At 63.4% G+C, this 25,217-nt stretch overlaps 2 protein-coding genes across 3 annotated transcripts; one reads left to right on the top strand and one right to left on the bottom strand.

Moving 5' to 3' along the window:
* The first annotated feature begins 3,069 nt into the window (after positions 1-3,069).
* On the top strand, positions 3,070-23,769 carry ASIC1 (acid sensing ion channel subunit 1). Of its 2 annotated transcripts, XM_037411687.1 has the most exons (13): positions 3,070-3,428; positions 3,567-3,681; positions 4,097-4,491; positions 5,553-5,748; positions 18,860-19,010; positions 19,474-19,601; positions 19,826-19,976; positions 20,072-20,128; positions 20,204-20,357; positions 20,442-20,533; positions 20,735-20,814; positions 21,425-21,529; positions 21,698-23,769. In XM_037411687.1, the coding sequence occupies exons 3-13, from the start codon at positions 4,127-4,129 to the stop codon at positions 21,800-21,802; spliced, it is 1,584 nt and encodes a 527-aa protein (XP_037267584.1). In that variant the 5' UTR covers positions 3,070-3,428; positions 3,567-3,681; positions 4,097-4,126; the 3' UTR covers positions 21,803-23,769. The 2 variants fall into 2 exon arrangements, with proteins under 2 accessions (XP_037267584.1, XP_037267582.1); XM_037411685.1 differs by lacking the exons at positions 3,070-3,428; positions 3,567-3,681; positions 4,097-4,491; positions 5,553-5,748 and adding an exon at positions 15,463-18,204.
* On the bottom strand, positions 11,312-14,293 carry LOC119159166. Its single transcript, XM_037411763.1, has 2 exons — positions 13,134-14,293; positions 11,312-12,998 (listed from the first exon to the last, which is right to left on the bottom strand). Exons 1-2 carry the CDS (start codon positions 13,959-13,961, stop codon positions 12,825-12,827), a joined length of 1,002 nt encoding a protein of 333 aa, XP_037267660.1. The 5' UTR covers positions 13,962-14,293; the 3' UTR covers positions 11,312-12,824.
* Positions 23,770-25,217: the final 1,448 nt, after the last annotated feature.

Raw genomic sequence — 25,217 nt, 5'->3', positions numbered from 1 at the left:
AAAAGCAGCTGGCATTGAGGGTTAGAGCGATGCCAGGCTCACAGCACCATCCTGCCAAGGAACGGCTGAACACCAAAGCCCTGCCTCTGCCGCCCCGGCAGCGAGGGCTTGGTGGCAATGCCACACACCGGTGGCCTTTAAATTAAATCTCTCACCTTCAACACACAATGCAACCCTGGAGATTGCAGGGCCAGTCACCCCCCTGCCCGTCACCCCCCAGGAAGGCAAACGGCGGCACCCAGCACCTCCAGCACCCACAGTACTTAATAGACCATTATGAATTAAATTGCCTCTTGCACGGCAGCAGGGCGGCGGGTGCAGATAAAGAAGCAATTTGCAAGCCAGGGCTGCCTGGATGGAAGGAGCGATAGCAGGGCACAACCCCAAAAAAGCCTGGAAAAAGCATCTCTTACCCATGCTCGCAACCCCGTCCGTGCCCTAGGGATGCTCTTCCCTGGGGATGCTCTTCCAAGAAGCGGGATGGAGGTTTGTTCCCGGAACGCAGGGAGATGCGCAGGGTGCGGCAGGGAGGGCATTGCTCAAAGGTGAGGAAACAGCCCCAGGGCTGGAGTTATCCCTTGGCCCCAGCTCCCCAGGTGTTCCCAAGACAAGCCAGAGCCTGCCTGTCTGCCGGAGCCTGCGCTGGGAGCCTCAGCACTGCAGCACCTTCCCTTAATTACTTTTTTTCCCTGTTAATTGGATCTGTGGGCACGCCTGAGGCTCCTGAATCCATGCAGGGGCTGAGCACCCATTTTGTACGGGAAGGATGCAGCCACAGCACCTCATCACCATCACCACCATCACCATCATCACCAATCATCATCATCACCATTATCACCTCCACCTCCTCCTCCTCCTTCATCATCACAACCACCACCATCATCTTCACCATTATCACGTCCACGTCCACCTCCACCACCACCACCACTACCTCCTCCTCCTCCTCCTCCTCCTCTTCCTCCTCCTTCTCCATCACCATCACCACCACCACCACCTCCTCCTCCTCCTCCTCCTCCTCCTCTTCTTCTTCTTCCTCTTCCTCCTCCTCCTCCTTACACCCCGCTGCCCATCCCTCCCCGGTCCCAGCCCACCCCTGGGCTACCCGCCTTCCTGCTGGGTGTCTCGCTGTTATCAATTATCACCTGAGGCTAATTGTTAGCTCCCCACCTATCCCACAGCTGGTTCTGTTGCATCTCCCAGCAGGAATTAACACAACCCTCACGTGGCTCCCCTGAAAAAAACCAACACGGAAACGCTCCCGCTCCCCACGCTCCACTCGACTCCAAGGATGCAGCTGCATCCTTCCTGGCCAGGGGCCAGCAGCGAGGAAGTTTCCTTCGGCCGCTTGCTTCCTTCCTGGTTCCTGAAGGAAAGGGACCCCGGGGTGCTTGGAGGGCCCCAGCAACCCCCTCCTGGAGACCCCAAGAAGATGTGTTTTCCAGCCAAGGTGGCTTGGGGATGCGGAGACTCTTCTCCGCGGGTTTCTTGTGCGGTGGAAAGCAAAGGCTCGCCTGTACATCCACACATGCATCCGCTGCGGCCCAAAACCACATCCCTCCCCGTGCCTCGCCGCTGCCGGTGGATTTACTGGCAATAAAACCGCTGTGGAGAACGACTTCTCATCTGGAAGGAGAAAAAAAAAACAACGGAAGGGACACACAGGCAGACACACCAACACCTTTTAAAATGTACTTCTCCCTTCTCCAAGCAGCGCATCCTTCTCCGGGTTTATCCCGGGAGCCCTAACAGAGCGGCGGCTGCGGGCAGGCGGGTGTCGGGGCGGGAGGCGATGCCGCCGCGCTGCGGAACGGAGTGGGGAAGGGAAAGGCAGAGCTGGTGCCAACTGGAACCGCTAATGCCACTCTCCCAGCCACGTTTCCAAGCGCTGGCAGGGTGGTCCCTGCGCCTGATGGTGAGGGAGGGGAACATTGGCTCCTGGGGGTCTCCCTGGACCCCATCTCTGTCTCCCCAGGGTGTCCCCAAGCACGTCCTGCTGCAAAACCCTGGGTCCCTGCTTGGGCAAGGACACAGTTTGGGGGCGGATGCTCCAGAAAGGGCTAAACCAAGAGCGCCCAAGGCACGGGATTTGGGGATGGGGTACACGCGCCTGACCCTGCTGTACCCCAAAGTGCCCATGCTCCCGTTAGCCATGCTTCAAGCAGGGGCAGCACGCTGGGAGGGCACCTTCGGGTGGGGGCACGGCTTGGTGGGGTGCCCCCTGTGCCCGGCTGTCCCTTCCCGACATCACATTGCAAAGGACACGGAAAAGTTCTGCTCCATTGGGTTGCCATCACCTTACTGGGAACAGTGGGCAGCGCCTGCTGCAGCCTCTGCCCCCCACACCGCTGCTGGGCAGAGGGCTGCCATGGGGTGCTGCCCCCCAGCTCGGGTGATGGGGGCACCCCGCTCCCCAAAGCGCTCGTGGGGGGCAGGTGGAGGTGAGGCAGGGTGGGAGATGCGGAGGAAGCTAGGGGATGCCACCCAGAGCTGTGCGACCTTCTCATCCCGCGCCGGGGAGGAGCAGAGCACCCAGCACCCAGCACCCAGCACCCTGGGGATGGTGGCACCTTGCTGATGACTCGCAGTGGCCGAAGGTGAAGAGCTGGGGAAGGGGCAGCGTGTCCTGCGCCAGGGCAGGAGCTCAGCCTCTGCCCCCATTGCGGCGAGCACCGTGCCGGGGACCACGCCAGCAGGCAGCAAAGCGTGGGGCTGACCCCGGCCAGCCCAGGGCAGGTGCTGGAGGCACCGCAGCACCCCGAGCAGGTGGCCACGAAGGGCTGGAAGACACCTGCCCTCGGTTCTCCGGAGAAGGACCGAGCCAAGCGTGCCACCCCGGCACTGGGGCCACCCATGGGTGACGCCTGCGAGGGCGGTGGGGGCTGTGGCAGGGGAGAGCCGGGTCAGGGCTGTATGGGGGGGGGCGTGGGGGCTCCAGCAGAGCGAGGAGCCGGAGCAGCGCTGGGGGATGGGAGCAGCACACGCACGCACACGCACACACACATTACCCACATGCACACGGCAGCAGCACCAACAGCCCCTGCCAGCAGCCTGCAAGCGCTGGAGCGCCCCGCTCCTCCTCCTCCTCCTCCTCCTCCTCCTCCTCCTCCTCCTTCTTCTTCTCCTCCTCCTCCTCCTTCTCCTGCTGCCCACCGGCCTGCGGCACCCCTCGGCGGCCTCCAGCCCCACCAGCACACAGACAATGACTTCATGCGGATTATGCATCTGAAGAAACCACCAGCTCCCAGATAGCCACGGGGGGAGGTATCCATGTGTTTGGCAGGGAAGCAGCCTCCTGCTCGCCTGCCTTCTCCTCCTCCTTTCTCCTCGCACCCGGCAGCTGCCTCCTCGCCGGCGATGGTCGCCTCCGGTCCCCCGGCAGGGTGCTGAGCGAGGCCCCGGCGCATCCCCGCTCCCACGCTTGCACCAAGGTACCACCGAGGCTATTTTTATTCCCACCACCACCACCACCACCCCCCCCCCCCCATCCCCTTTTTTCTTTCCGGTTCGCCCATCGCTGGTGCCTCTCGCACCCTCTGCGTGTCTCCCACTCCCATCTTCCCACCCAGCGGCAGGAGGTGGAGGGAGGCTCGTCCCAACCCCGGCACCCACGTCGCAGCAGCAGCCGCCGGCGCGGAGCAGAAGGAGCCCAGCTCCGGCTGTGGCCGCCGGCCCTGATTCCAGGTTTGCATCCTACAATTCCTTCATCTGTTTGTCGATGCGCCGGGGCCATTTGGGGGAGGGAGAGGGGGGACGGGGAGAGGGGGGGGACGGGTGGGAGGGGAGGGGAGGATGTGGCAGGGTGCTGGGGGGGGTGCAGCACCCCAGTCCTGCTGTGGGTTGGGGAGGGGAGAGAGGAGGAATCGCAAGAGGCTGCAGCCAAATAAATAAATATATATATATATGTGTGTGTGTGTGTGTGTGTGTGTGTGTATATTTATCTCTGGGCTTGGGGGAAAGAGCAGAGCGCAGCACAGCCTCTGCCCCACGCGAGGGCTGCATCCCCCGCATCCCTGCGCGGCGACGCGGTGGGTCAGGCAGCGGCAGCACCCACGAGGCCAGCGTGGCGCTGAGCACCCATGGGCTCCCTTCTTGGCAGAGTGGCCACCCCGCGGTGCCGGCCCGGACCATGATGGACCTGAAAGTGGACGAGGAGGAGGTGGACAGCGGGCAGCCGGTGAGCATCCAGGCCTTCGCCAGCAGCTCCACCCTCCACGGGCTCTCGCACATCTTCTCGTACGAGCGGCTGTCGCTGAAGCGCGTGGTCTGGGCGCTGTGCTTCCTGGGCTCGCTGGCGCTGCTCGCCCTCGTCTGCACCAACCGCATCCAGTACTACTTCCTCTACCCCCACGTCACCAAACTGGACGAGGTGGCGGCCACCAAGCTCACCTTCCCCGCCGTCACCTTCTGCAACCTCAACGAGTTTCGTTTCAGCCGGGTGACCAAGAACGACCTGTACCACGCCGGCGAGCTCCTCGCCCTGCTCAATAACAGGTGGGTGCTGGCGCTTCCAGGGGGTCCCAGGTGGCACCTCCGGGTGCCCCGACGTGCCACCATGCCAGCCCCGTGCCCTGTGGCGGGTTGCGCTCCGTGACTGGCGTGGGCGGCATCTCCTTAGTCTCCGTGAAGAAGCGGATACCGAGTTAGTTCAGCTCCCCAGCTGGACGCGGCCGCTGTGCGGCAACACCGAGAGCCGTCAGGTCCTGCTGCGGCTCCGGGGTGCGTGGCTGCCACGCTGTGCTGCCTGGGGTGGATGTGGCACCTATAACTCCCATCTCTAGCGTGTGGCACACGCAGCAGGGCCAGGGCCACCCTGGGTTGCCCACGGGGTGGATCCAGCACCCATGGCTCCAGTGCCGTGTCCCGCGTGCCCGACGCATGCGGTGAGGCCAGGGGTGCCAGCAGCTGAAGCTGCTGAGCATCACCCATGCACCACGAGTGGAGGTTGGTGCCGTTCCTCGAGCTGTGGGACTGTGCGGGGGTGGGGTCCACAGGGGAGCCCCTCGCCCACCCTCCCCAGCCCACCCCCCTGGCTGTAGCGGCTCCTGGGTGCTGCCAAGCCCCTGTGGTGAGCTCGGTGCCGGCAGCAAGGTGCGCTCCCTGCCCCCGCTGTTTGGTGAGGGTCTTCACCGCTGCTCCCACCTGTGCCCCAGGGAGGGGCTTGCATCCACCAGAGCAGGGGCTGAGCCCCAGCACGCTCAGCCCACCCCCCAGCCATGCCACTGCCTGCGGCCGTGATGCCACCAAAGGTGACAGGCGGCTGGGCTGGCCTCAAGCAGGGCCAGCGACGAGCCCAGCTGTGGGGCAAGCTGGTGAGGTATGTGGCCACTGCCCGGCTTCTCCTCCTCGCCCATCCTCTGGCCACCTCTCCTGTGCCCCTGGGCCACTTTGTGCCGTTGAATGCTCTGAAAACACCACGTGCGACGTGCCCGGGACTCTGCTGAGCCCGTGCTGGGGTCGGGGCAGGAGTAGCCCCTGGGAAGCCCAAGTGGCTTTTCCCAGTGGGAGCCACCGTTGTGGTCCAGCCTGAGCTCCTGCCTGCTCTTTCCCCTAAGATACGAGATCCCAGATACCCAGACCGCCGATGAGAAGCAGCTGGAAATCCTGCAGGATAAGGCGAACTTTCGAAATTTCAAACCCAAACCTTTCAATATGCTGGAATTTTATGACCGGGCTGGCCACGATATCCGGGAGATGCTGCTGTCCTGCTTCTTCCGCGGGGAGAAATGCACCCCCGAAGACTTCAAAGTGGTGAGTGCCGCGTTTCCCCCACACCACGAGGGCGTTTGGCCGCCTGTAGCCACTTCTGCCTCCAAAAGGACCGGCAGCATCTTCGTTAAGGGGATGCCAGGGGATGCCGTGGGGGGTTGGAGCTGTGGATGTTCACCGGGAGCGCGTGCCGCTGGCTGCATCCGCACGGGATGCTCCGGCGTGGGCCCAGCCCCCTGGCATCGCTGGGGCTCTGCAAAGCGGGGTTGTGCACACCGGGATGGAAACCTGTGCTGGAAACCGCGGGCAGGAGGCACCCGTGGAAATGCTGGGAATGCCGCAGCGATGGCTGGCAGGGACCCGAGGGAGCCCCCGTAATCCTTTGGGAAAAGCAGGACCCGAGGGAGCCCCGTAATCCTTTGGGAAAAGCAGGTCCTGGCGGCACGGCACGGAGTTGTGCCCCGCCACAGAGGTTGCGTCTCGCGCTGGTGCACGGATCCAGCGCACAATAAAGCCTTTATCCCGCTGCGGCTGCCTCTCCCCCATCCAGCTGGGAATGAAACAGTGCCGGCTATTCCGGGGCTGCCTAATAAATTCGGCAGCCGGGGTGGCTGTTCCCGAGCTGGCTCCGGTGCAGAGCGTGCAGCTCCGCACTGCTTGGGGACACCATCCTTGTCCCCAGCCTATGGGGACATCCCAGGGATGAAGGTGCTGAGCCCATCACGGCACCGGCCGGGCTCCCGTGGAGCTGGTACCCGGCTCCCAGCACGATGGGGGGGATTTTGATCCTCTGCCATAATTCCATCGACGGGCTCTTTGTACGGAGCGATTCTCTGGTGTCAAGTCGGGTGTTTTGTTTGTTAAATGGAGGCAAGTTGCAGCCCGGAGGGGGCTGGATCCTTTCCAGTGGGGCTGGGTCCCCAGCTGCTGGATGGTTTTGTCACCAGGCTCTGCATTTTCCGTGCTGAAGCCCTCCCCCCAGGGACCCTCCTCCCAGTTTTTCCACCTTCCTCTGTCGGGATCTTGGCTTTCTGCATCCCTTCCAACCGGCAAAAGGCAAAAATCGACTTGCAGCTGGTTTGTTATTCCTGCCTGGATTATTCCTTGCGAGCAGGTTGGGATGATTTAATGGATTGGATTGGAAAAAGCTGGCTCCGCGCTGCACGGCTGGTGCTGGCTGGGTGCCCCTCGCAGCCCTGCACGGGTGGGTGGGTGCGTGGTGGGGCTGGGGGTGCTGGTGCCCGCGCCAGGGTCCTGGCAGCCGCCCCATCCCACTTCCCCCCATCCCGGCACAGGGGTCCCGGCGCCCACAGAAGCTTTTCCAGGGCTTGGTTTGCCAGGTTCATTCTTGCCGCCTCTCTGCTCCCTCCTCCCGGCTCAGACTGCGGCCACCCAGGCTGGGGAGGGGGCTGCTCTGTGCCTGGTGGTGCTGGGTGAGGGCAGTGGGTGCTGGGGACCATCACGCAGTGATGCATCATCCCCCCAGCCCGTGCTGCCCCGACGGGGGTCCCACTGCCCCATGCAGGGGCTGTCACCTCTGCATTTCGGGAAGCCCCTTGAACCCCCAGGCTGGCGGGATGCTCCTGGTGGGTGCTTTGGTACCCGCTTTTTTCCCTCTGGATGATCCAGAGGGGATGCTGTGTCCGGAGACGGACCTTGCCAGGGGGGATTTGGGGGCTGCCCAGACCTCACAGGCTGGGGGGAGCTGCATGTTGGTGTGTGTCCCCCTGCCCCTGTCCCCTTTGCAGCCATTTAGCTTCTGTGCCGTGGCAGGTGGGGGGAGCTGGGGGGCCGGTGGGGACAGCTGAGGGACAAGTGGCCGCCGGGCGATGCTGGCTGCATGCTGATGCTGGCCGGCACAGGAGGCGACGGCAAGAGCCGCGGACGCTGCCGCGTTATCTGTCCCCAGCAGAAGGGAGGGCTTGGGGGGCCGCGGCGAATGCAGATGAGGGGCTGCCGTGACCCAAATAGCCGGGGTGACAATAAGGCGCCAGAGCTGCCCCCTGCCCGCGTCCCCCCCCTCCCACTGCTGGGTGGTGGGAGAGCATCGCTGAGGGCAGCCACAACAGCCCAGCCCCCCCCTGCCCCCCGGGAGCACTGCCTGTGTGCCCCCTGTGGTGCACCCACCCAGGAGGACCCCAGGGGGGCTGTGGGTCTCAGGATCCCCCCCCGCCCCCGCAAAGCATCACCCTGGAGCCAGGACAGGAGCTCCTGGCAGGCAGGGCTGGTACGGGATGCTGTGGGGAAGCCCATCCTGGGATCGTACGGGCTTTTCCCACCTCCTCTTTCATCCTGCCTCGTCACCAGGCTGGATCGGGGGTCCCTGGCGTTGTCCATCCCCCTCCATCCCCACCCACCCTGGCCAGTGGCACCGCGGGGGCTGGGTGCTCCCCAGCGGCAGTTGTGTGCAGGATGCAGGGATGCTCCAGGGATGGAGATGGAGCTGAGCAGGCTTGGGCTTGTCCCATAGGGGGGGATTGACCCCTCTAAGAAGACCCAGGGGATAAGAACTGGCCCACTCTGGCCCTGCCCCAGCTCTTCACAGCCACCCCAGCACCACAGAGGTCTCTGCCACCCCACAGCGGTCCAGGATGGGGAAGATGCCGCACAGGGAGGTGCGGCTGTCTCCTCTCCTCAGCCCCAAAATCCCAGCAAAATCCCTGGAAGGCTGAAGGGACAAACAGCAGGCTGAAGGGCAAATCCTGCCTCGATGGCCCCATCGTCGTGCCAGTGCCCTGAGCCTGGGGTCATGCGTGGGGCAGGCAGGGGACAGCCCCCCGGTTCCCCTTTGCGGGGAAGGGGGGATCGCCCTGGCTGTCGCCTCTGTTTCGGGGCTGTGCTCCCTGACGTGCTCATTAGCAGCAGAGATCGATGTTTCACGCTCGCTACTTCATTATTTATAAGTTGGAGCCCTTGCTCCTCTGCGGGAACGCGGGACCCGCTGGCTCCCAGCTTGCCTTTCCTCTCCCTCCCTGCGTCGGCAAAGGACCCCTGGAGCCCGGCTCATCCCCATGGATCTGCTCCTCACCCAGCAAGGGAACAGCCCAGAATCCCTGTCTCGGGGCTCTAAACCCCATTAATTTCCTTCCCACTCCAGGGAAACAGGAGATACCCAGAGGATCAGGTTCCTCTCCGCACCCCAGTATGGCCCATGCGATGGGAACTGGGGTTGCCCCGTGTGAAACCAGCGTTACACCTCAGGATGGTGCCCCGGGCTCATGAAGCCCCTTTTTGGGGGGTGGGTGCAGCCAGGGGCGATGCCAGCAGCCGCCCCCGGCACGGTGCAACGGCCGTGGGCAGCTTTTCCTTCTGACACATCACGAGCCTGGGCCAGGGGAGAGTCACGTCCCCGGCTCCTGGTCACCATCCTGCTCCGGGGCACGGTGGCTGAGCCCTGGCATGGGAGCTGGGAGCCCTGGGGCAGAGCGCACGGGACATCCTCGATAAACTGCGGAGGATTAAGACCTCTGGACCATTTCCATGAGGCTCCGGGGCTGAGCTGGCACGAGGGAGAATTGAGTTTGACGTGGAGATCATGCCGCTGCCTTTTGCATCGGATTCTGCATCCTCTGCCCTGGAAATCGCGAGCGCGCGGAGGAAGAGGAAGGCAGGGAGCACGAAAAGTCTGGAGCAAACCCAGCAAACCCCGATCACGCTCCTCCTCTCCTCCTTTCTCCCATCTCCGGAGCAAAGCAGGAGACGCTCCGATGGAGAAAGGAGACAGCAGCATCCCGGTGTTCCCCACGGCACCCCACTGCACCCTGCTGAGCCCCCCCACCGCCCCTGTGAGCCCCACTACACCACTGGGCACCACCAGATCCTGCTTTGCCCCTCTGCACCCCACTGCACCCCCCGTACCCTGCTAAACCCCCATGCGTGCCCCTCTGCACCCCCAAAGCCCCTCTGCACCCCCAAAGCCCCTCTGCACCCCCCCCAGCTCCCTTCTCAGCTCACAGCCCACCTCGCTCTGGCCAGCACGTGTTGGGGGTCAGCTCCTGCCACCCCAGGACCACCCCAGCTTTTTCCCCCCTTGAAAAACCATCCCTGGGGTCATTCCGACCTTCCCTGCTCCGGGTGCTGGGGGTCCTCCAGCACCCACGGGTCCTCGGGGGGGTGAGGTGCGATGGGGCGCGCTCGGGCTGCCGCTCTCAGGGTGCTCAGCCGGGGGATGCTGCTGGGCTCCCTGCTCTCCCCACACCCTCAGCCCCACAGAACCCAACTCCAGCACCCAGCGGGGGTCTCAGGGGTCCAGCCCCCAGCACCCCACGGCCCCACGCAGCACCGCGGCAGCCACCAGCCCAGCAGCCCTGCGGTGAGCAGAGCTCCCCTGCGGCGCAGCGTTAGTGGATAATCATAGAGCCGGAGTGAAAAGCATCTCCAACGCAGCTGGAGAGAGCGGGCGCGGGAATTACTGATACCCAGAGATTTCCTGGAGCTTTTGACAGTTCATAAACAAGCCGCACGGGCCCATCTGGCTCTGGAAAAACAACTTGGCGACCACGCGTGGGGGGGGGGGGATGGTGGCCACAGCCCCGTCCTCCTGGCTTGGGACCGGTCCCCGGCTGCGCGCTGAGCCCCGATGGAGCCGGTGCCTTTACAAATTCTGTAAGACATGCAAGTGATTCATGTAAATCACTTTTTAAAGCGGCGCAGGGGCTCCTCAATAACTTATAAGCATTTGAAACCGCTCGCCTGGATCTGTTATTTCTGAGCAGCCACTCACCTGCAGCATCCCGGAGGTTTTTCCCTGGCCGCACCATCCCCACCTGCATCATCTGCAACCTCCTGGCAGGGCTCACCCCCTGCATCCGTGGGACAGCAGCATCATTTGACCCCAGAGGTCGCATCGTTTTCCAGAGGCACGAAGCAAACCCATGGACATGGTGCAGGAGGTGATGGAGCAGAGGAGCAGCCGCGGGGACTTGGCTCTCCTGGGAAGCGCAGCGCAACCGGAGCGCCCCGACTCCATCAGCTCCTCGGCAGCTCTGAGACTTTCAAGTATCATGATATTTTGCTGGAAGCAAATCATCCAGAACGCAGCCGTGAGCAGTTTAGCCCTCGGGCACAGAGCAGAGACGCCGGCAAGTGTTGCTCCTCGGCTGTTTTCCTTCCCCAGCTCCATCCCAGTTTTCCCCAGCGTGGCGCCCGGCAGGATGCAGGCGGGAGGATGGGGGGTCCCTTGGCTGTGCTCACCCCGACGTGGAGACAGCGACGCTCGTGTGAAGCCGGTTGCATTTCACACCCATCCCGCAGCGGTGCCGCAGGACCTGCCCTGGGCTTGGCGCAGAATTGGGCCGGGAAGAAGCAGGTTGAGGCCACCGGCACCGAGCACGGCGCACTGGGAGGCCGGCGTGTGCCTGTGCCTCGCCGCCGCTTCGTTAGCCGCTCCACAAAGGAGTGGGTAAATTATTTAGCGCCTCAAACCACTAAGCCCTGAACGACATCTCCGCCACCATTAGGGAAGGAGAGAGAAGGACATGCGGGATCAGGATCGGGCCCAGCCGGGGGTCATTTTGGTCCCTGCCCGGGGGCAACATCCAGCCCCGGCAGCGTGCCCAGAGCCGTGGTGCACAGCAGCGCACCCCACACTGTGTGCACTGGGGGGGGGGTGTGTGTCACGCACCCCCCGGACACTTTGCACCCCCAGACACCCCGTTGCACCCTCGGAGGTGCCACGTGCACCCAAAGCACTTTTTGCACGTCCGGGAGCGCTTTGCATGCCCCCGACGCCCCCCGAGGTGTCGTGCCAAGAGCTGGGAGCGGCTCGGGGCTATTCCTGCTCCTCTTGCCATGCCTTTGCACATAGAAAGTCATTAACAAATGAATTATTAATGATTATTAATAAGCTTTAATGGCATCTGTGGCTGCTGGAAGAGACGAGGAGGCTGTCGAGCGCCAGCAGAGCTGCGGACGGGCTGCCCTGGGCACGTGTGCCCCGTGGCTACCGGCCCCCCGAGGAGCCACAGGCTGAGATCGCAGCCCGGGGCCACCGCTGGCACACGGGATCCTTCCAGATTCTTCCCCCTTATCCTCCCTTTGGTCTTCATCCCAGACCCAAAGGCACCCAGCGCCTTTGCCGACCGCGGCTATTTCGAAGAATCTGCCCAGAAAAACCACCCTGTGCCATTTTCCTAGGGGGAAAAGCCACAGCAGAGCGCAGGGATGAAGGGAGCACCGCAGGAGGCAGAGATCTCCCCAGGGAGATCCAGGAAATTAACTGTCTTGTGGCCTTTTGCCTCACTTTTAATTTATCTGGCTTTTTATAGACGCCTTTGTTTTATCACCTGCAGAGTTTGGCTGGAGCTGGGGCTCTCCAAGCAGCAGGCATCCCCGTTTTTCTGCAATAACCATGACTCAAGAAGCTCCTCACCATCTCAGGCTCTTATTTATTTATACAGACCCCGACACTTGGATATTATAACCTTTTATTTATTTTGGGGGACTTTTTATATTATTTTTTTTCGGCTGTGCGGAAGGTTTGGTGCATCTGCATCCCGGCTTTTCCCGTAAGGACCGAGATGAGATGCAGGATGGTTCTGGGGTAGGGTGCTTCCCACTCATCCTCTGGTTTATCAGGGGGGTTTTAAGCCCCCCCTGGTCCTTGATCCTCACTAAAGCACCAGGAGGATCCATCCAGAGCAGCCACACGCCGGAGCTGCGTAACAACCCTGCTTGGATTAGATTAGATTTGAAAACCGTGATGTGTACAGGAGCCGGAGCAAGAAAAGCAGATAGGAACACAACTTCCCAGCCCCCTCCCAGTTAAAACCATCAGCTTGGATCTGCCGGCACGGACGGCCTGAGCAATTGTGAAGGATGTCGGAAAAAATTGCAACCTGCTTAGGGGTGATGGGTGGGAACCGCGGAAAAGCGTTGGGATCAGCATCCGCACAGAATAATCCCAGCTGCCCAGGAATTACCGGCACCTCGGCAGCATCCTCCTCACCCGGGCAGGGCAGGAGCCGCCACCATCCCAGTGACCCGTCCGTGGCACTAGGGGACAGCGGGGACATCACTGATGGATAAAGCACCCGGAAAGCTCTCGGCGTTCCAAACCGTTTCCATTATCGGAGCGTCGACAGATCCCGGCGAGAAGGATACGGCGGCTGTGGGAGCCATCACGGTGAAGGGACACGCTGGGCTGCCTGTGGCGCTGCGGGGGGGGGGGGGGTGTCCCCACTGAACCCCCCCCGGAGACCCCGAGCCGGTGGGGCTGTAGGTGGTCTCTGCACCCAGGGGCGGCAGCAGTGGCGCCCGGCTGGGAAGCGCTCGGCAGCACTGGCCCGGGGAAGCTTTGAAAGATTAATGGAGTTTAAATGGAAGCGTTTGGAGAGGAGATAAGGCTCATCTGATAGGAAATCATACGGAACAACGGGAGCCGGGGAGGCCCCGGGTCCATAATGAAGTCCACTTAGCGCATTACTCACCATAATGTGCTTTTTATTAAAGTCCTGGCGCTGCGGATGCTGGGGCTGCAGCCGATAACGCGGGGCGGGACAGCCGGGGTCCTGAAGCCCACCCTGAGCCCACCACCACCAGCAGCCAGGATGGAGCGTGCCAGCACCCCCCCCCGGTCCAAAAAACAAGGGACCTTTAGTTTCCCATCCCCCAACAGGAGCCAGGGATGCAGCTCCTGCATCACCCAGCATCACCCAGCATCGCCCAGCATCGCCCAGCATCACCAGTCCCCCCGGCTGGGGCTGGGCTGCCTGTGCCCGCGGGGATGGGGTGGAGAGGAGGCGGAGGTGGGGAATAATACAGAGGGAAAAGTCCTTTTTAATCATCAATTTTTCTGCATTAGAATGTGACATGCTAATCCACTGTGAAGCGTCTAATCTGGGGGATAAAGGGCCGGATAACACCAGCTGCACCCAGCTTGGCTGGCGGAGCGAGCGGAGGCAAGGTGGCAGCATCTGATAAGGGGCGGCAGGATTAGTCCCGGCAGAGATCCCGGCTGCCCAGGCGATCCCAGCTCGCTTGGCTGCCCCGGCTCTGCCTCTCGCCGGGCTCGGGGAGGGGATCTGCCACCCCTGAGCACCCCCAAGCAGCTCGCCCTGCCCAGCGCGGCGATGGAGATGCTGCAGGTGCCACCACCGGCATCTCGGCAGCTCTGGGAGCTTCAAAGCACATTCGTGGGGCCAAACCTGATTCCCACCCCTTCCTGGCGCGCGATACACCCGGCTGCGCGGCGCCCACCTCCTCGTCAAATATCCAGCCCCAAATCCCGCTGCCGTGGGGTTGCCCCCCCATCTCATCCCTTCCCACCCATCGGCTCCATCCTCTGGGCACCCCCGGGGTGATGCTGGCAGCTCGGCCCCGGCTCAGCTGGTCCTTGCCAGGGATGGGCAGAGCCCCAACAGCAAAGCAAAGGGGTCCAGCTCCCAGGGGGCTTTCTCTGACAGCCCCCCCGGAGCCGGGCTGCCGCTGGCGGGCCTGGGATAACGGAGCTTGCAATGTTGTTTTCTCCTCGCCTCCTCGGGGATTGGTTTATCTCTATGAATAACTCCATCCCGGCTTTGATCTCCTCTGCCATGAAAGCGTGACAGGCTGTGAAATGTGCTGTTGCTGCCGTCAATCCCCCTCCCGCTCCTTCCCCACCCCCCACCCCCCCCACCCACCCCACCCCCCACCGCCTCCGTGCTCCCCCGCTCCCAGGGAACCTCCTTTCCCAGGCCTGTGATGAGCTGCAAAGCATTGAGCAGGGCCCAAGTGCCCTGGGACAGCAGCCAAAGGCTACAGCGGAGCATCCCGCATCCCGCATCCCGCATACTGCATCCTGCATCCTGCATCCTGCATCCCACATCCCGCATCCCGCATCCCGCATACTGCATCCTGCATCCTGCATCCCACATCCCGCATCCCGCATCCCGCATCCCGCATCCCACATCCCGCATCCTGCATCCCGCATCCCACATCCCGCATCCCACATCCCGCATCCCGCATCCCGCATCCTGCATCCTGCATCCCGCATCCCACATCCCGCATCCCGCATCCCACATCCCGCATCCCGCATCCTGCATCCCGCATCCCACATCCCGCATCCCGCATCCTGCATCCCACATCCCGCATCCTGCATCCCACATCCTGCATCCCACATCCCGCATCCCACATCCTGCATCCCGCATCCTGCATCCCACATCCCGCATCCCGCATCCCACATCCCGCATCGCTCTCTGCGGCGGGGCGAAGGGCATCGAGCATCCCCGGTCCCCAGCGGTGGGTCGGGGTGTGGTGGCATCATCCCAGCACGCGCCGCCACGGGGGCTGATGTCACGGTTAATTATAGCATCCCCCGTCCCTCTCCCCCGCCAAAGCTTTACCTGAGAGAGGGTAAAAATAACTCCTGGCGAGGGAGGAGCTGGAACGAGCCCAAGGACTCCTCCAGCACCTCCAAAATTCGCACAAACCGGGACGACCCCCCCCCCCCCCGCCTTCCCTGCACCGCGGGGACACGGCCACACTTTGTCACTGGGTGCGGAATGGGGACGTGCTCCCCTGCGCAGGTGTCACCGTCCCTGGTCACCTTCACCCTGGCTCGAGCGCTGGTTCTGGGATGGGGGCTGGTCACCAGAGCTGCCCCCCCCACCAGCCCCTGCAGCCGATGAAGCCGAGCGAGGCCGGTGAAGGGCCCCAGCCCATGATGGAGTGTTTTCATTCCAGCCTCCCCCTCGCCCTGCTGCAATCGCTCCCCAGAAGCCACACTGAACCTCCCCACCCCTCGCTTGCACCACCAGGCCCCCCCCCGGCAGCACCCCTCACCCATCAGCACCCCCCCGGGGCTAAACCCCCCCCCTCTCCAGGCTCCTCTTCCCTTTCCCACCTTCTCGCCTCCCTCCTGCAGCCCTCCCACAGAAACTCCCCATCCCGGAGCTGGGGAACACCAGAAAACCCACCCCGAGCTCAGCCGGCTCGTACCTGCTCGCTCCGTGCCAAGAGCATCCTCCAGCACTGGTCTGTGTGTCATCATCCCAGTTTGCACCCAGTTTGTACCCACAGGGCTGAGCCAGCCCAACCCCTTCCCCACTGAAGCCCCCTGATGCCCACCCCTGCCCCCTGTGCAGCTCAGCTCTCCTCCATCCCAGACAAAGGGGCAGGATGGGACCTGGTCCCCACGGCAGGGTGGCTCCCAGCCACCCAACCACCCCTCCGGTCCCATTTCCCAGGATGAATTTCCAGCTCGGAGTCTCTGGGTTGCTCCCCAAGGCTGTAACCTTTGCTATCGGTGCGATGAAATTTCATCCCCTGGCTCCGGCGCTCGTCCCCAAGGTCACCCGCCCTGCCTCCCCGCTGCTGCCAGCATCCCCAGCTTTGTGGCATCTGCTACGTTCCTCTCACCCGAGGGTCCTGGTGGGAATATTGAGCTTGGGGACCCCCAGGATGGCCCCTGGAGGGACAACCCGATGTCACATCACCACTGCTCATCGTCTCGGCTAAGCCTGCGCTGGCAGAGACCCCCGGCGCACGCCCTGCCCGTTGCACCAGCATCAGCAAAGTGGGTGACTTTGCACCGGTACCGGATTTGTACGAGTTTCCCGGTGCAATTGTTCCCCTGGTTTGCTGGTGCCCTTGGCTGCGAGCCGGGATGGGCTCAGGGAGGTGGGGGGAAGAGGCACAGCACCCAAACCGGTGAGTTGGGGCGCGCTCAGCACCCTGGCATGGGCCAAAACCCCCGGTGCATTGGAGCTCTGCTGTATTTAGATGCTTCCCCTCCCCGCGGGCCAGCGCCGGCGGCAGTGGTGCCAGGATGAGGCCGGAGAGTGCTCTGCGGTTGCATCGGTGCTTTTACCAAGCGCTGAGAGCAGGAGAAAAGCCAACCGCAGGTGGGGGCTGCAGGGCTGCAGGGAAGCGGCATCTTTGCTCCCAGCAGCCAGCCCGGGTGCTGGCTCCATCCCCCCACCCTGCACCACCTCCCCGGGACCCCCACCCAGCTCAGCAACAAGAAGCCTGGGTGCCATCCCTGTCCCCCACGGGGATCTGGAGGTGACCCACTGCGTCCCGGCTGGGTTCTGCGCAAGGAGCTATCACCTGAACCGTGGCAGCAGCCAAATCCTGCCCAAACCAGCCCCGGTGTCGAGGAGGATGGACCTCACACCGGGCAGGACATTGCCTTTGCCAGATGTCCCCGTGCCCCGCGGCACTGGGAGATGGGCCTGCAGGTGCCACCAGGGCAGGATGAGTGCCGCGACAGCCTGGGGACACCGTAGCATCCTTCCTCCTGGCCGGCACAGCCTGGGCCGGTGCTGCAGCAGGTCGGTGTTGCAGGAATTTTGGAAAAAAACCTCTGGCTCCAGCCGCCCTGTGGAAGAGCCCGCAGAAGCCGGCATATGGTGGCACCAGAAACAGCCTGGCAGCCGGCGGGGAGCGCCTGGCTGGAGCAGCCGCTCAGGCTGCCAGGGCCCCGCAGCGGGGACGGAGGAGGCGGCGTGGGTCGGTGACACGCCGGCAGCCCACGCACACACCCGTGCACACCCGTGTTGGCCGGACCTGGCAGCCCCTCAGGCCCCCCAGGGCAGCACCGGGAGCTTCAAGGCATCGGCGTCGTCGGTGCTTCTGGAGCCTGCGACGTCGCTGCTCCATCCTGCCAGCTGCAGCCAGCGGGTCCCAGGGGACCCGGGGAGCCCGCAGAACCGCCCCTCGCTCCTCCTCTCCTCCCTGCTCCTCATATACCCCCCTCTCCGTCCCCTCCGAGCATCCCTCCCTTCCTCTCCCTCGCTCCCGCTCGCCTCTCGCTCCTTTTCTCCGTGCCTCTCCTCTGAACTTGCCCCTTCCTCCTTCCCTCCTCTCCCCCACCCCCCGAGGAACCGAACCACCACTGAAGACCCCCAGGTTGTGGGCCAGCACCCCCCCGCCACAGCTGGGACCCCCCGCCGGACCATGCCTCTCCAGATATTCTGCACCATCTCCTTCTCCCGCGAGGAAGGACCGAGCGACGCCGCAGCCCCCGGCAAAGGAGAGGACGGAGCAGACGAGTTCCTGTACGGGCAGGAGGAGGAGGAAGAGGAGGAAGAGGACGCCGGGGCAGCCACGGACTTGGTGGCCTTCGCCAGCAGCTGCACGCTGCACGGGCTGAGCCACATCTTTGTGGAGGGCAGCCTGGGCGCCCGGCAGGCGCTCTGGGCGCTGGCCTTCCTCCTCTCCCTCTCCGTCTTCCTCTACCAGGTGGCCGACCGCATCGTCTACTACCTGGAGTACCACCACGTCACGCTGCTCAGCGAGGAGGACAGCCCTGAGATGACCTTCCCCGCCGTCACCTTCTGCAACATCAACCGCGTGCGGGTCTCGCAGCTCAGCCACCAGGACCTGCTCTACCTGGCCCCCCTGGTTGACTACGAGCCCGGGATGGAGCTGGGCTTCTCCCCGGCTCAGCCCGACCCCTGGGATGAGGACGAGCCCCTCAATTTGTACGGGTTTTTTAACCGCACTTGCCACCAGCTGGAGGACATGCTGCTGAGCTGCAGCTACCGGGGCCAGCAGTGCGGTCCCGGTGACTTCGCGGTGGTGAGTAGCCCCCAAGGTGGCCAGGCACAGCCAGCAGCTCCGGCCGGCGTGGTGTTGGATCCGGCACGGCGGGCACCGGGGTGTCTCGCTGGTGACGGGGATGGCACCGGCCACGGAGACCCGCTGTGCTGCCCGATGAGGTGCCCAGCATCTCCGTCCCAGCATCACCGCCGCTTGGGGGGCACCAGGCGAGCCGCAGCCCACCGGCCTCACGCGCCCCTCGCCCCGGCCGGCAGCAGCTCAGCACCGTGGGGACACGCCGGCGTCGGCTGGAACGGTGGGAGACAGGGTGGGGGTGGGGGTTCAGGGTCCCATCCAGCCCCAGCAGGGATGGAGGAGGTGCTGGTGCGGGTGTAGGGCTGAGCGCCGCCGTCTTGGGGAGCTGGGGCTGCCAGGGGGGGGCAAGGTGCTGTAAATCTGCCAAGTGTCTCCCCCAAATCCGTGCCCTGCGCCTCGGTGGGGAACATCTCCTCCTCCTCCTCCAGGGCAAACCCAGCGGTTCCACGGGGGAGACCCCCCCATAGGGCAGGAGCCTGGGTCCTGGATCGTACCCCCAGGCTGGGGCCAGCTCGTCTCAGGGTGGTGATGCCCCCCGGCTCCGTTCGGTGGTGCCGGCAGAGGGTCCCCAGGCTCAGCCCCGTGTCCCCTCCCGCAGGTCTTCACCCGCTACGGGAAGTGCTACACCTTCAACGCGGGGCAGGACGGGAAGCCCCGGCTCATCACCATGAAGGGGGGCACCGGCAACGGCCTGGAGATCATGCTGGACATCCAGCAGGACGAGTACCTCCCCGTGTGGGGGGAAACAGGTAACCCCCCCACCCCAGCAGCTCTACCAGCGGGTCCACTGGGTCACCAGCAGCTCCCAGGATGCTTCCTGGCCCCTTCCCGGCTCCCTCACCCCACGGCTCCACGTCCCTCAGGTTGCCTCCTCATCCCTCCTTCCATTTCTCATCACTTCGGGTCCTTTTCTTTCCTTTTTCCTCCTCGTCTTTGCTCTTCGCCATGGCAACTCCCCATCGGTTTAGAGGAGCAGCCATCGCTCCTGTATAAATAGAGTCGAACGCATCTCCTGCCGCGCTCCCGGGTGCTGGAGCAGGAGGGTCAGGGGATGCTGTAGCAACCAGATGGATGGATGGACGGACACACAGACGAGTGGATTTGCCCAGGGGAAGGGTGGGAGACAGGAGAAGTTTTGGTGCCTCTTGCAGCAGGGCTGGGCGCAGCACCGGGGCTCAGCACCGCGCTCACCCCCACTTCTCTCCACCGCAGACGAAACCTCGTTCGAAGCTGGGATCAAGGTGCAGATCCACAGCCAGGATGAGCCCCCGCTGATCGACCAGCTGGGCTTCGGGGTGGCTCCCGGCTTCCAGACCTTCGTGTCCTGCCAGGAGCAGCGGGTAGGGACTGGGGAGGGGGTCTGGGGTGCTCCCCCCACCCCTGTGCTGCGGGCTGGAGCGGCCGTGGGATGCTGAGCCTCCTCCTGTCCCCACGTCACGGGGAGAGGGGGACCCGGCCATGGGGACCGCTGCAGCAAGGGTTTCCCCCTCCCCCCCGCCATGCATCCAGCATGCTGGGGGTCGGTGGGCTTCTCTCCTCACTCCTGGCTCCTGCCCCCTCCCAGCTCATCTACCTGCCGCCTCCCTGGGGTGACTGCAAGGCCGTGGCGGGCGACTCGGAGTTCTACGACACTTACAGCATCACCGCCTGCCGCATCGACTGCGAGACCCGCTACCTGGTGGAGAACTGCAACTGCCGCATGGTGCACATGCCAGGTGAGCCCTGCGCACGGCGGCTCCAGCGCCCACCGGCATCAGCCCACTGGCGTCGTCCCACCGGGAAAAAAATTTGCTTTTTCTCCCTCCTCCAGGTGATGCCCCTTACTGCACCCCGGAGCAGTACAAGGAGTGCGCAGATCCAGCCTTAGGTGAGGCTGCCCAGCCCCGCGGGACCCAGCTGTGGGTGCTGGATTTCTCCATCATCTCCTTCTCTCCTCGCTCAGATTTCCTGGTGGAAAAGGACAACGAGTACTGCGTCTGCGAGATGCCCTGCAACGTGACCCGCTACGGCAAAGAGCTCTCCATGGTGAAGATCCCCAGCAAAGCCTCCGCCAAGTACCTGGCCAAAAAGTACAACAAGTCGGAGCAGTACATCGGGTACGTGCTGCGGCGCCGGGATGCGGCGGCTCCTTCTCCCTGCATCCCGAACCTCAGCCTGACACCGCTTAACATCCCGCGCAGGGAGAACATCCTGGTGCTGGATATCTTCTTCGAAGCCCTGAACTACGAGACGATCGAGCAGAAGAAGGCGTACGAGGTAGCCGGTTTGCTGGGTGAGTGTGCCGGGAGCATCCTCGGACGAGCTGGGCTCGCGTCAGCCCCCTGCGCCGTCGCGCCGGTCCTGAGGCACAAGGACGTGCCGAGAGCGTGGGGCACCCCACGGCCGTGGCCGGGCACCAGTGACAGCGGTTCTGCCCTTTCCCTGCTCCCCCTGCCACCGGTGCCACCCTGGTGGCTTTGCCCTCTCTCTGCAGGTGACATCGGGGGGCAGATGGGGCTGTTCATCGGGGCCAGTATCCTCACGGTGCTGGAGCTGTTTGACTACGCCTATGAGGTGAGTGTCCCCGCTGGTCCCTGAGCATCGCTGCTGTCCCAGGGCTGCCAGGGGACCCAGGCTACCCACCGAGACACAGGGGGACCCAGGTTATCCACCAAAATTCCCATGAGACACAGGAGGGACACCCAGGTTATCCACCAAGACACCGGGGGGGCCCAGGTTATCCACCAAAACGCCTGTAGGACACCGGGGGGGACCCAGGTTACCCACTGAAAGACCAGGGGGACATGGGGTGGGACCCAGGTTATCCACCAAAACACTGGGGGGACGCAGGTTATCCACCAAAATGCCTGTGGGACATGGGGGGGACCCAGGTTATCCACTGGGACACCAGGGGGACCCAGGGGGGACCCAAGTTATCCACTGAAATGCCTGTGGGACACGGGGGGGGGACCCAGGTTACCCGCTGAAAAACCAGGGGGACATGGAGGGGGACCCAGGTTATCCACCGAAACACTGGGGGGACCCAGGGGGGACCCCAGTTATCCACTGAAACGCCTGTGGGACACTGGGGGGGACCCAGGTTCTCCTGCAGCACCAAAATGCCTGTGAGACACAGGGGGGACCCCCCCGGGACCCCCCCGGGACCGAAATCTGGCTCTCGCAGGTGATTAAGCACCGGCTGTGCCGGCGGGGCAAGTGCCACAAGAACCACAAGCGGAACAACACGGACAAGGGCGTCGCGCTGAGCATGGACGACGTGAAACGCCACGTGAGTGCCGGGTCTGTGGGGCTGGGGGGGGTGTCCCAGTTTGGGGGGTGCTGGGGGAAGGAGCAGAGACACCAGGCGGAGATGCTGTGTGGAGGCAGGACTCCGATTTGGGGGGGGGTCTGGGTGACTCCAGCGACCCCAGCATCCCGTCCATCCTCTGCCCCGCAGAATCCCTGCGAAAGCATACGGGGCCACCCGGCCGGCATGACGTACGCAGCCAACATCCTACCTCACCACCCGGCCCGGGGCACCTTTGAGGACTTCACCTGCTAACCGACGTCTGGATGTACAACCTGAGCTACCAAAGCCCCCCGGAGAGCTGCCCTTGTCCCCGCGAGCGCCAGCGGAGAGACACAGCCAGGGGACCTCGCTCCTCACCGCGGTGGGACACGGCCCAGAGCCCATGGCCTCGCATTTCGGGGCAGGCGGTCGGGTCAGGATGGGACCCAACCCGGCGCGCAGCCCTTGCGGCAGCTGCTCAGCGCCTGCCCCGCTCGTTCAGAGACTCGAGGAGGCTCCATCCAGCCCGGCCACCGCGGCGGCGGCGCGGGGATGACACACGCACAGCGGGCTGGGGCAGGGGGCTGCCCCATCCCCCCCCACCCCCCCCTCGGCCTTTTTAACGACAAACCCAGAAGCCAAGAAGAAGCGGCCGTCGGGCCGCAGGGTCTCCATCCACAGCCCTGTCCGTCTGTCCGTCCGTCGCCTCCATGCCCATCCCGCTCCAACGCCTTGGCTGCTGCTGGCTGGGACCCCCTTGCGTGGCCGGGGCGGTGGCTGAGGACCCTGCAGTGAAGCCGGCGGTGGGCTCAGCACCCCTGGGAGAGCCTCGCTTGTCCCCCGGCACCGCGGTGGTCCGCAGCCCATCCCTGCCTGGGTGATGAAGACGGGATGCCTCCACCGCTCCGGAACGTCTTCCTCGGCACCCTGTCCCCGGGACGGGGGTGCCACCGGGGGGTGCTCGGCCGGGGGGGCCACCTCGGCACCCAGGACCCTCCCTCGGCCACGGTGGGTCAGGCGGCAGCGTGGCCTCCCTGCCCACCTCCCCTGGGCTCCCTGCAGCCTGGCCAGTGCCAGCCCTGTCCCTCCTTGTCCCCAGGGAGCCTGGCGCTACCCCCTGCGCCCCCTCCCCCAAAAAACAGCCATCCTCAGGGGGGACAGGCAGAAGGAGCCCCCCTGGCCCTCATCCCAGCTCCAGCCAGCTTGGCCAGGTGGGCACAGGACCCCCAACACCAAAAGGGTCCCCAAGCCGAGGGACACCCCGTGGCACAGGGTCCTCTGGTCCCCGCGACCGTAGGCTCCCCCCTGCTGACCCCCCACCCCCACCCCACACACAGCAGCTGCCCCCCGGGCACTGCGAGCCCTGCGCATCTTTGGGGCATCTGCTGGCTTGCTGCCCTGGGACCACTGCTCTCCCCCATCGCTGCCTCTCCCCGGCACGCCGCGTCCTGCCCTGCCCGCCGGGGTCCGGCACCAGCCGAGCCTCTGCCCCCCGACCCATCACCTCGCGCCGGTGGGCCGTGGCCCCAGCCCCCAGCCCCCCCCCTCCCCTCCCCCCATCAAGCCAGAGCCCTCCCGGGGCTGAAGTGCTACTTATCTTTAAGAGCTTTGCAATAAGTCGGTTTCGTAATTATTATTTCTAAACCGCAGTTTGGTTTTTTAGTATTGTCATTATTATTATTATTATTATTAATTATTATTATTTGCTTCCTGACCAAAATTAGGAACTGGGGGTCAGTCCTTTGTATCCAGCGATCGCCCAAAGATGACGGGTCGGCCACATCCATAAATTTTCTTATGGATTTTTCCTAACGTTTCATTGCGTTTCATTTATTTATTTCCTTTCTTTCTCTTTCCCATTGAAGCTTTTAAAGATGGGGCTGGGATTTGACCTTGACGCTCACCTGGTGAAGCATACACACATGCTTTTTTGGTTTTTTTCTATTATGCCATCTGCATTTTATATTTCTTATATATAATATATATGACTATATATATATGTGTACATATATATATATCTATCTCTATATGCATCATATCAGTGTAGATACCCATCCAGTAGCATTTAGGCCTTGTTCTTGTGCCATTTTTATTTTTTTTTTCCCCCTGTTACTGATCTCTGAATGCCTTCAAGTGTATAAAGTGTTGAATTCTCTCTGGTATCTGTACTATGTACACACATTTTCATAGGAAGCACAATAAGATGACAGATGCATTGTACATCAATACCTGCTACTCTTAACGGTGATATAAAGAATGATATAACTCACCAACGCCGAGCCTGTCTCTCTTGCTGAGCTGCTGGAAACGCTCCCCGAGGAGGCAGGTGGGGACGGCGCCGTCCCAGGACCTTCCTGAAGGCATCACCGGAGCCAAGAACAACATGGGGAGGAGGGGGGAGGGTAAAGGTTTGGTCCAGGGTCCAGCACTGCCCTTAAACACGCTCGTGAAGGCCGGCAACATCGGGAGTGGTGCTGAGTGGTTGGATTAAGGTGGTCCTTGGTGCAGGGATGTGCTAGTGTGGTGATGGCTCGGGGTACGGTGATACCTCAGGGCACGGCAATGGCACGGCAATGGCTCGGGGTGCAGCGATGGTTCAGGGTGCCAGCAATGGTGTGGCAATGGCTTGGGGTGCAGCGATGCCTCGGGATGCTGGCGATGTTGTGATGGCTCGGGGTGTAGCGATGGCTCGGGGTGCCGGCGATGGCGTGGTGATGGCTCGGGGTGCAGCGATGGCTCGGGGTGCCGGCGATGGCGTGGTGATGGCTCGGGGTGCAGCGATGGCTCGGGGTGCCGGCGATGGCGTGGTGATGGCTCGGGGTGCAGCGATGGCTCGGGGTGCCGGCGATGGCGTGGTGATGGCTCGGGGTGCAGTGATGGCTCGGGGTGCTGGCGATGGCGTGGTGATGGCTCGGGCTGCAGCGATGGCTCGGGGTGCAGCGATGCGCTAGTGTGGTGATGGCTCGGGGTGCAGCGATGGCTCGGGGTGCCGGCGATGGCGTGGTGATGGCTCGGGGTGCAGCGATGGCTCGGGGTGCAGCAATGCGCTAGTGTGGTGATGGCTCGGGGTGCCGGCGATGGCTCGGGGTGCAGCAATGGCTCGGGGTGCAGCGATGGCTCGGGGTGCCGGCGATGGCGTGGTGATGGCTCGGGGTGCAGCAATGGCTCGGGGTGCAGCGATGCGCTAGTGTGGTGATGGCTCAGGGTGCAGCGATGGTTTGGCGATGGCTTGGGGCGCAGCAATGGCTCAGGGTGTGGCGATGTGCTTGCACAGTGATGGCTTGGGGTGCGGTGATGGCTCGGGGTGCGGCGATGCACTAGCGCAGTGATGGCTTGGGGTACAGCAATGGCTTGGGGCACAGCAATGCCTCAGAGTGCAGCAATGCGCTAGCGCGGTGATGGCTCAGGGTGCAATGATGGCTTGGGATGCGGCGATGCCTCGAGGTGCCCCAGCATCGCTGCTGGGTCCTCACCGCCACGTGAACACCGCGGGCTGGAGGAGGGGAACCGCCTCTTGCTCTCAGCAGAATTAACACATGCCCAGCTGCTCATCTTTGACAACTCCAACACTCTGGGGTTTGGGACAGACACCTGAGATCCGGCAGAAATGAGTCGTTAGCCTGACTTCACCTGCTTTTAATTGAACTGAGCTACTAGCGGCTGTAGCGCAAAGCCGTACAGCAACGCA

This window comes from Falco rusticolus, chromosome 19, assembly GCF_015220075.1.
Source record: "Falco rusticolus isolate bFalRus1 chromosome 19, bFalRus1.pri, whole genome shotgun sequence".
Classification (NCBI taxonomy): domain Eukaryota; kingdom Metazoa; phylum Chordata; class Aves; order Falconiformes; family Falconidae; genus Falco; species Falco rusticolus.
Note: the sequence above shows the minus strand (reverse complement) of the source record. Positions and strands in the feature narration are given on the sequence as shown.

Excerpts from the sequence above, each read along its gene's own strand:
- LOC119159166 (XM_037411763.1), bottom strand. The coding sequence starts at position 13,961 with ATGAGATGGGGGGGCAACCCCACGGCAGCGGGATTTGGGGCTGGATAT. Across the intron at positions 12,999-13,133 it reads TTAATAAAAAGCACATTATG|CTTCCCCGGGCCAGTGCTGC; the intron begins GTGAGTAATGCG and ends AATCTTTCAAAG.
- ASIC1 (XM_037411685.1), top strand. The coding sequence starts at position 16,405 with ATGCTTCCCCTCCCCGCGGGCCAGCGCCGGCGGCAGTGGTGCCAGGAT. Across the intron at positions 19,602-19,825 it reads TGTCCTGCCAGGAGCAGCGG|CTCATCTACCTGCCGCCTCC; the intron begins GTAGGGACTGGG and ends GCCCCCTCCCAG. Across the intron at positions 20,534-20,734 it reads CGAGGTAGCCGGTTTGCTGG|GTGACATCGGGGGGCAGATG; the intron begins GTGAGTGTGCCG and ends CTCTCTCTGCAG.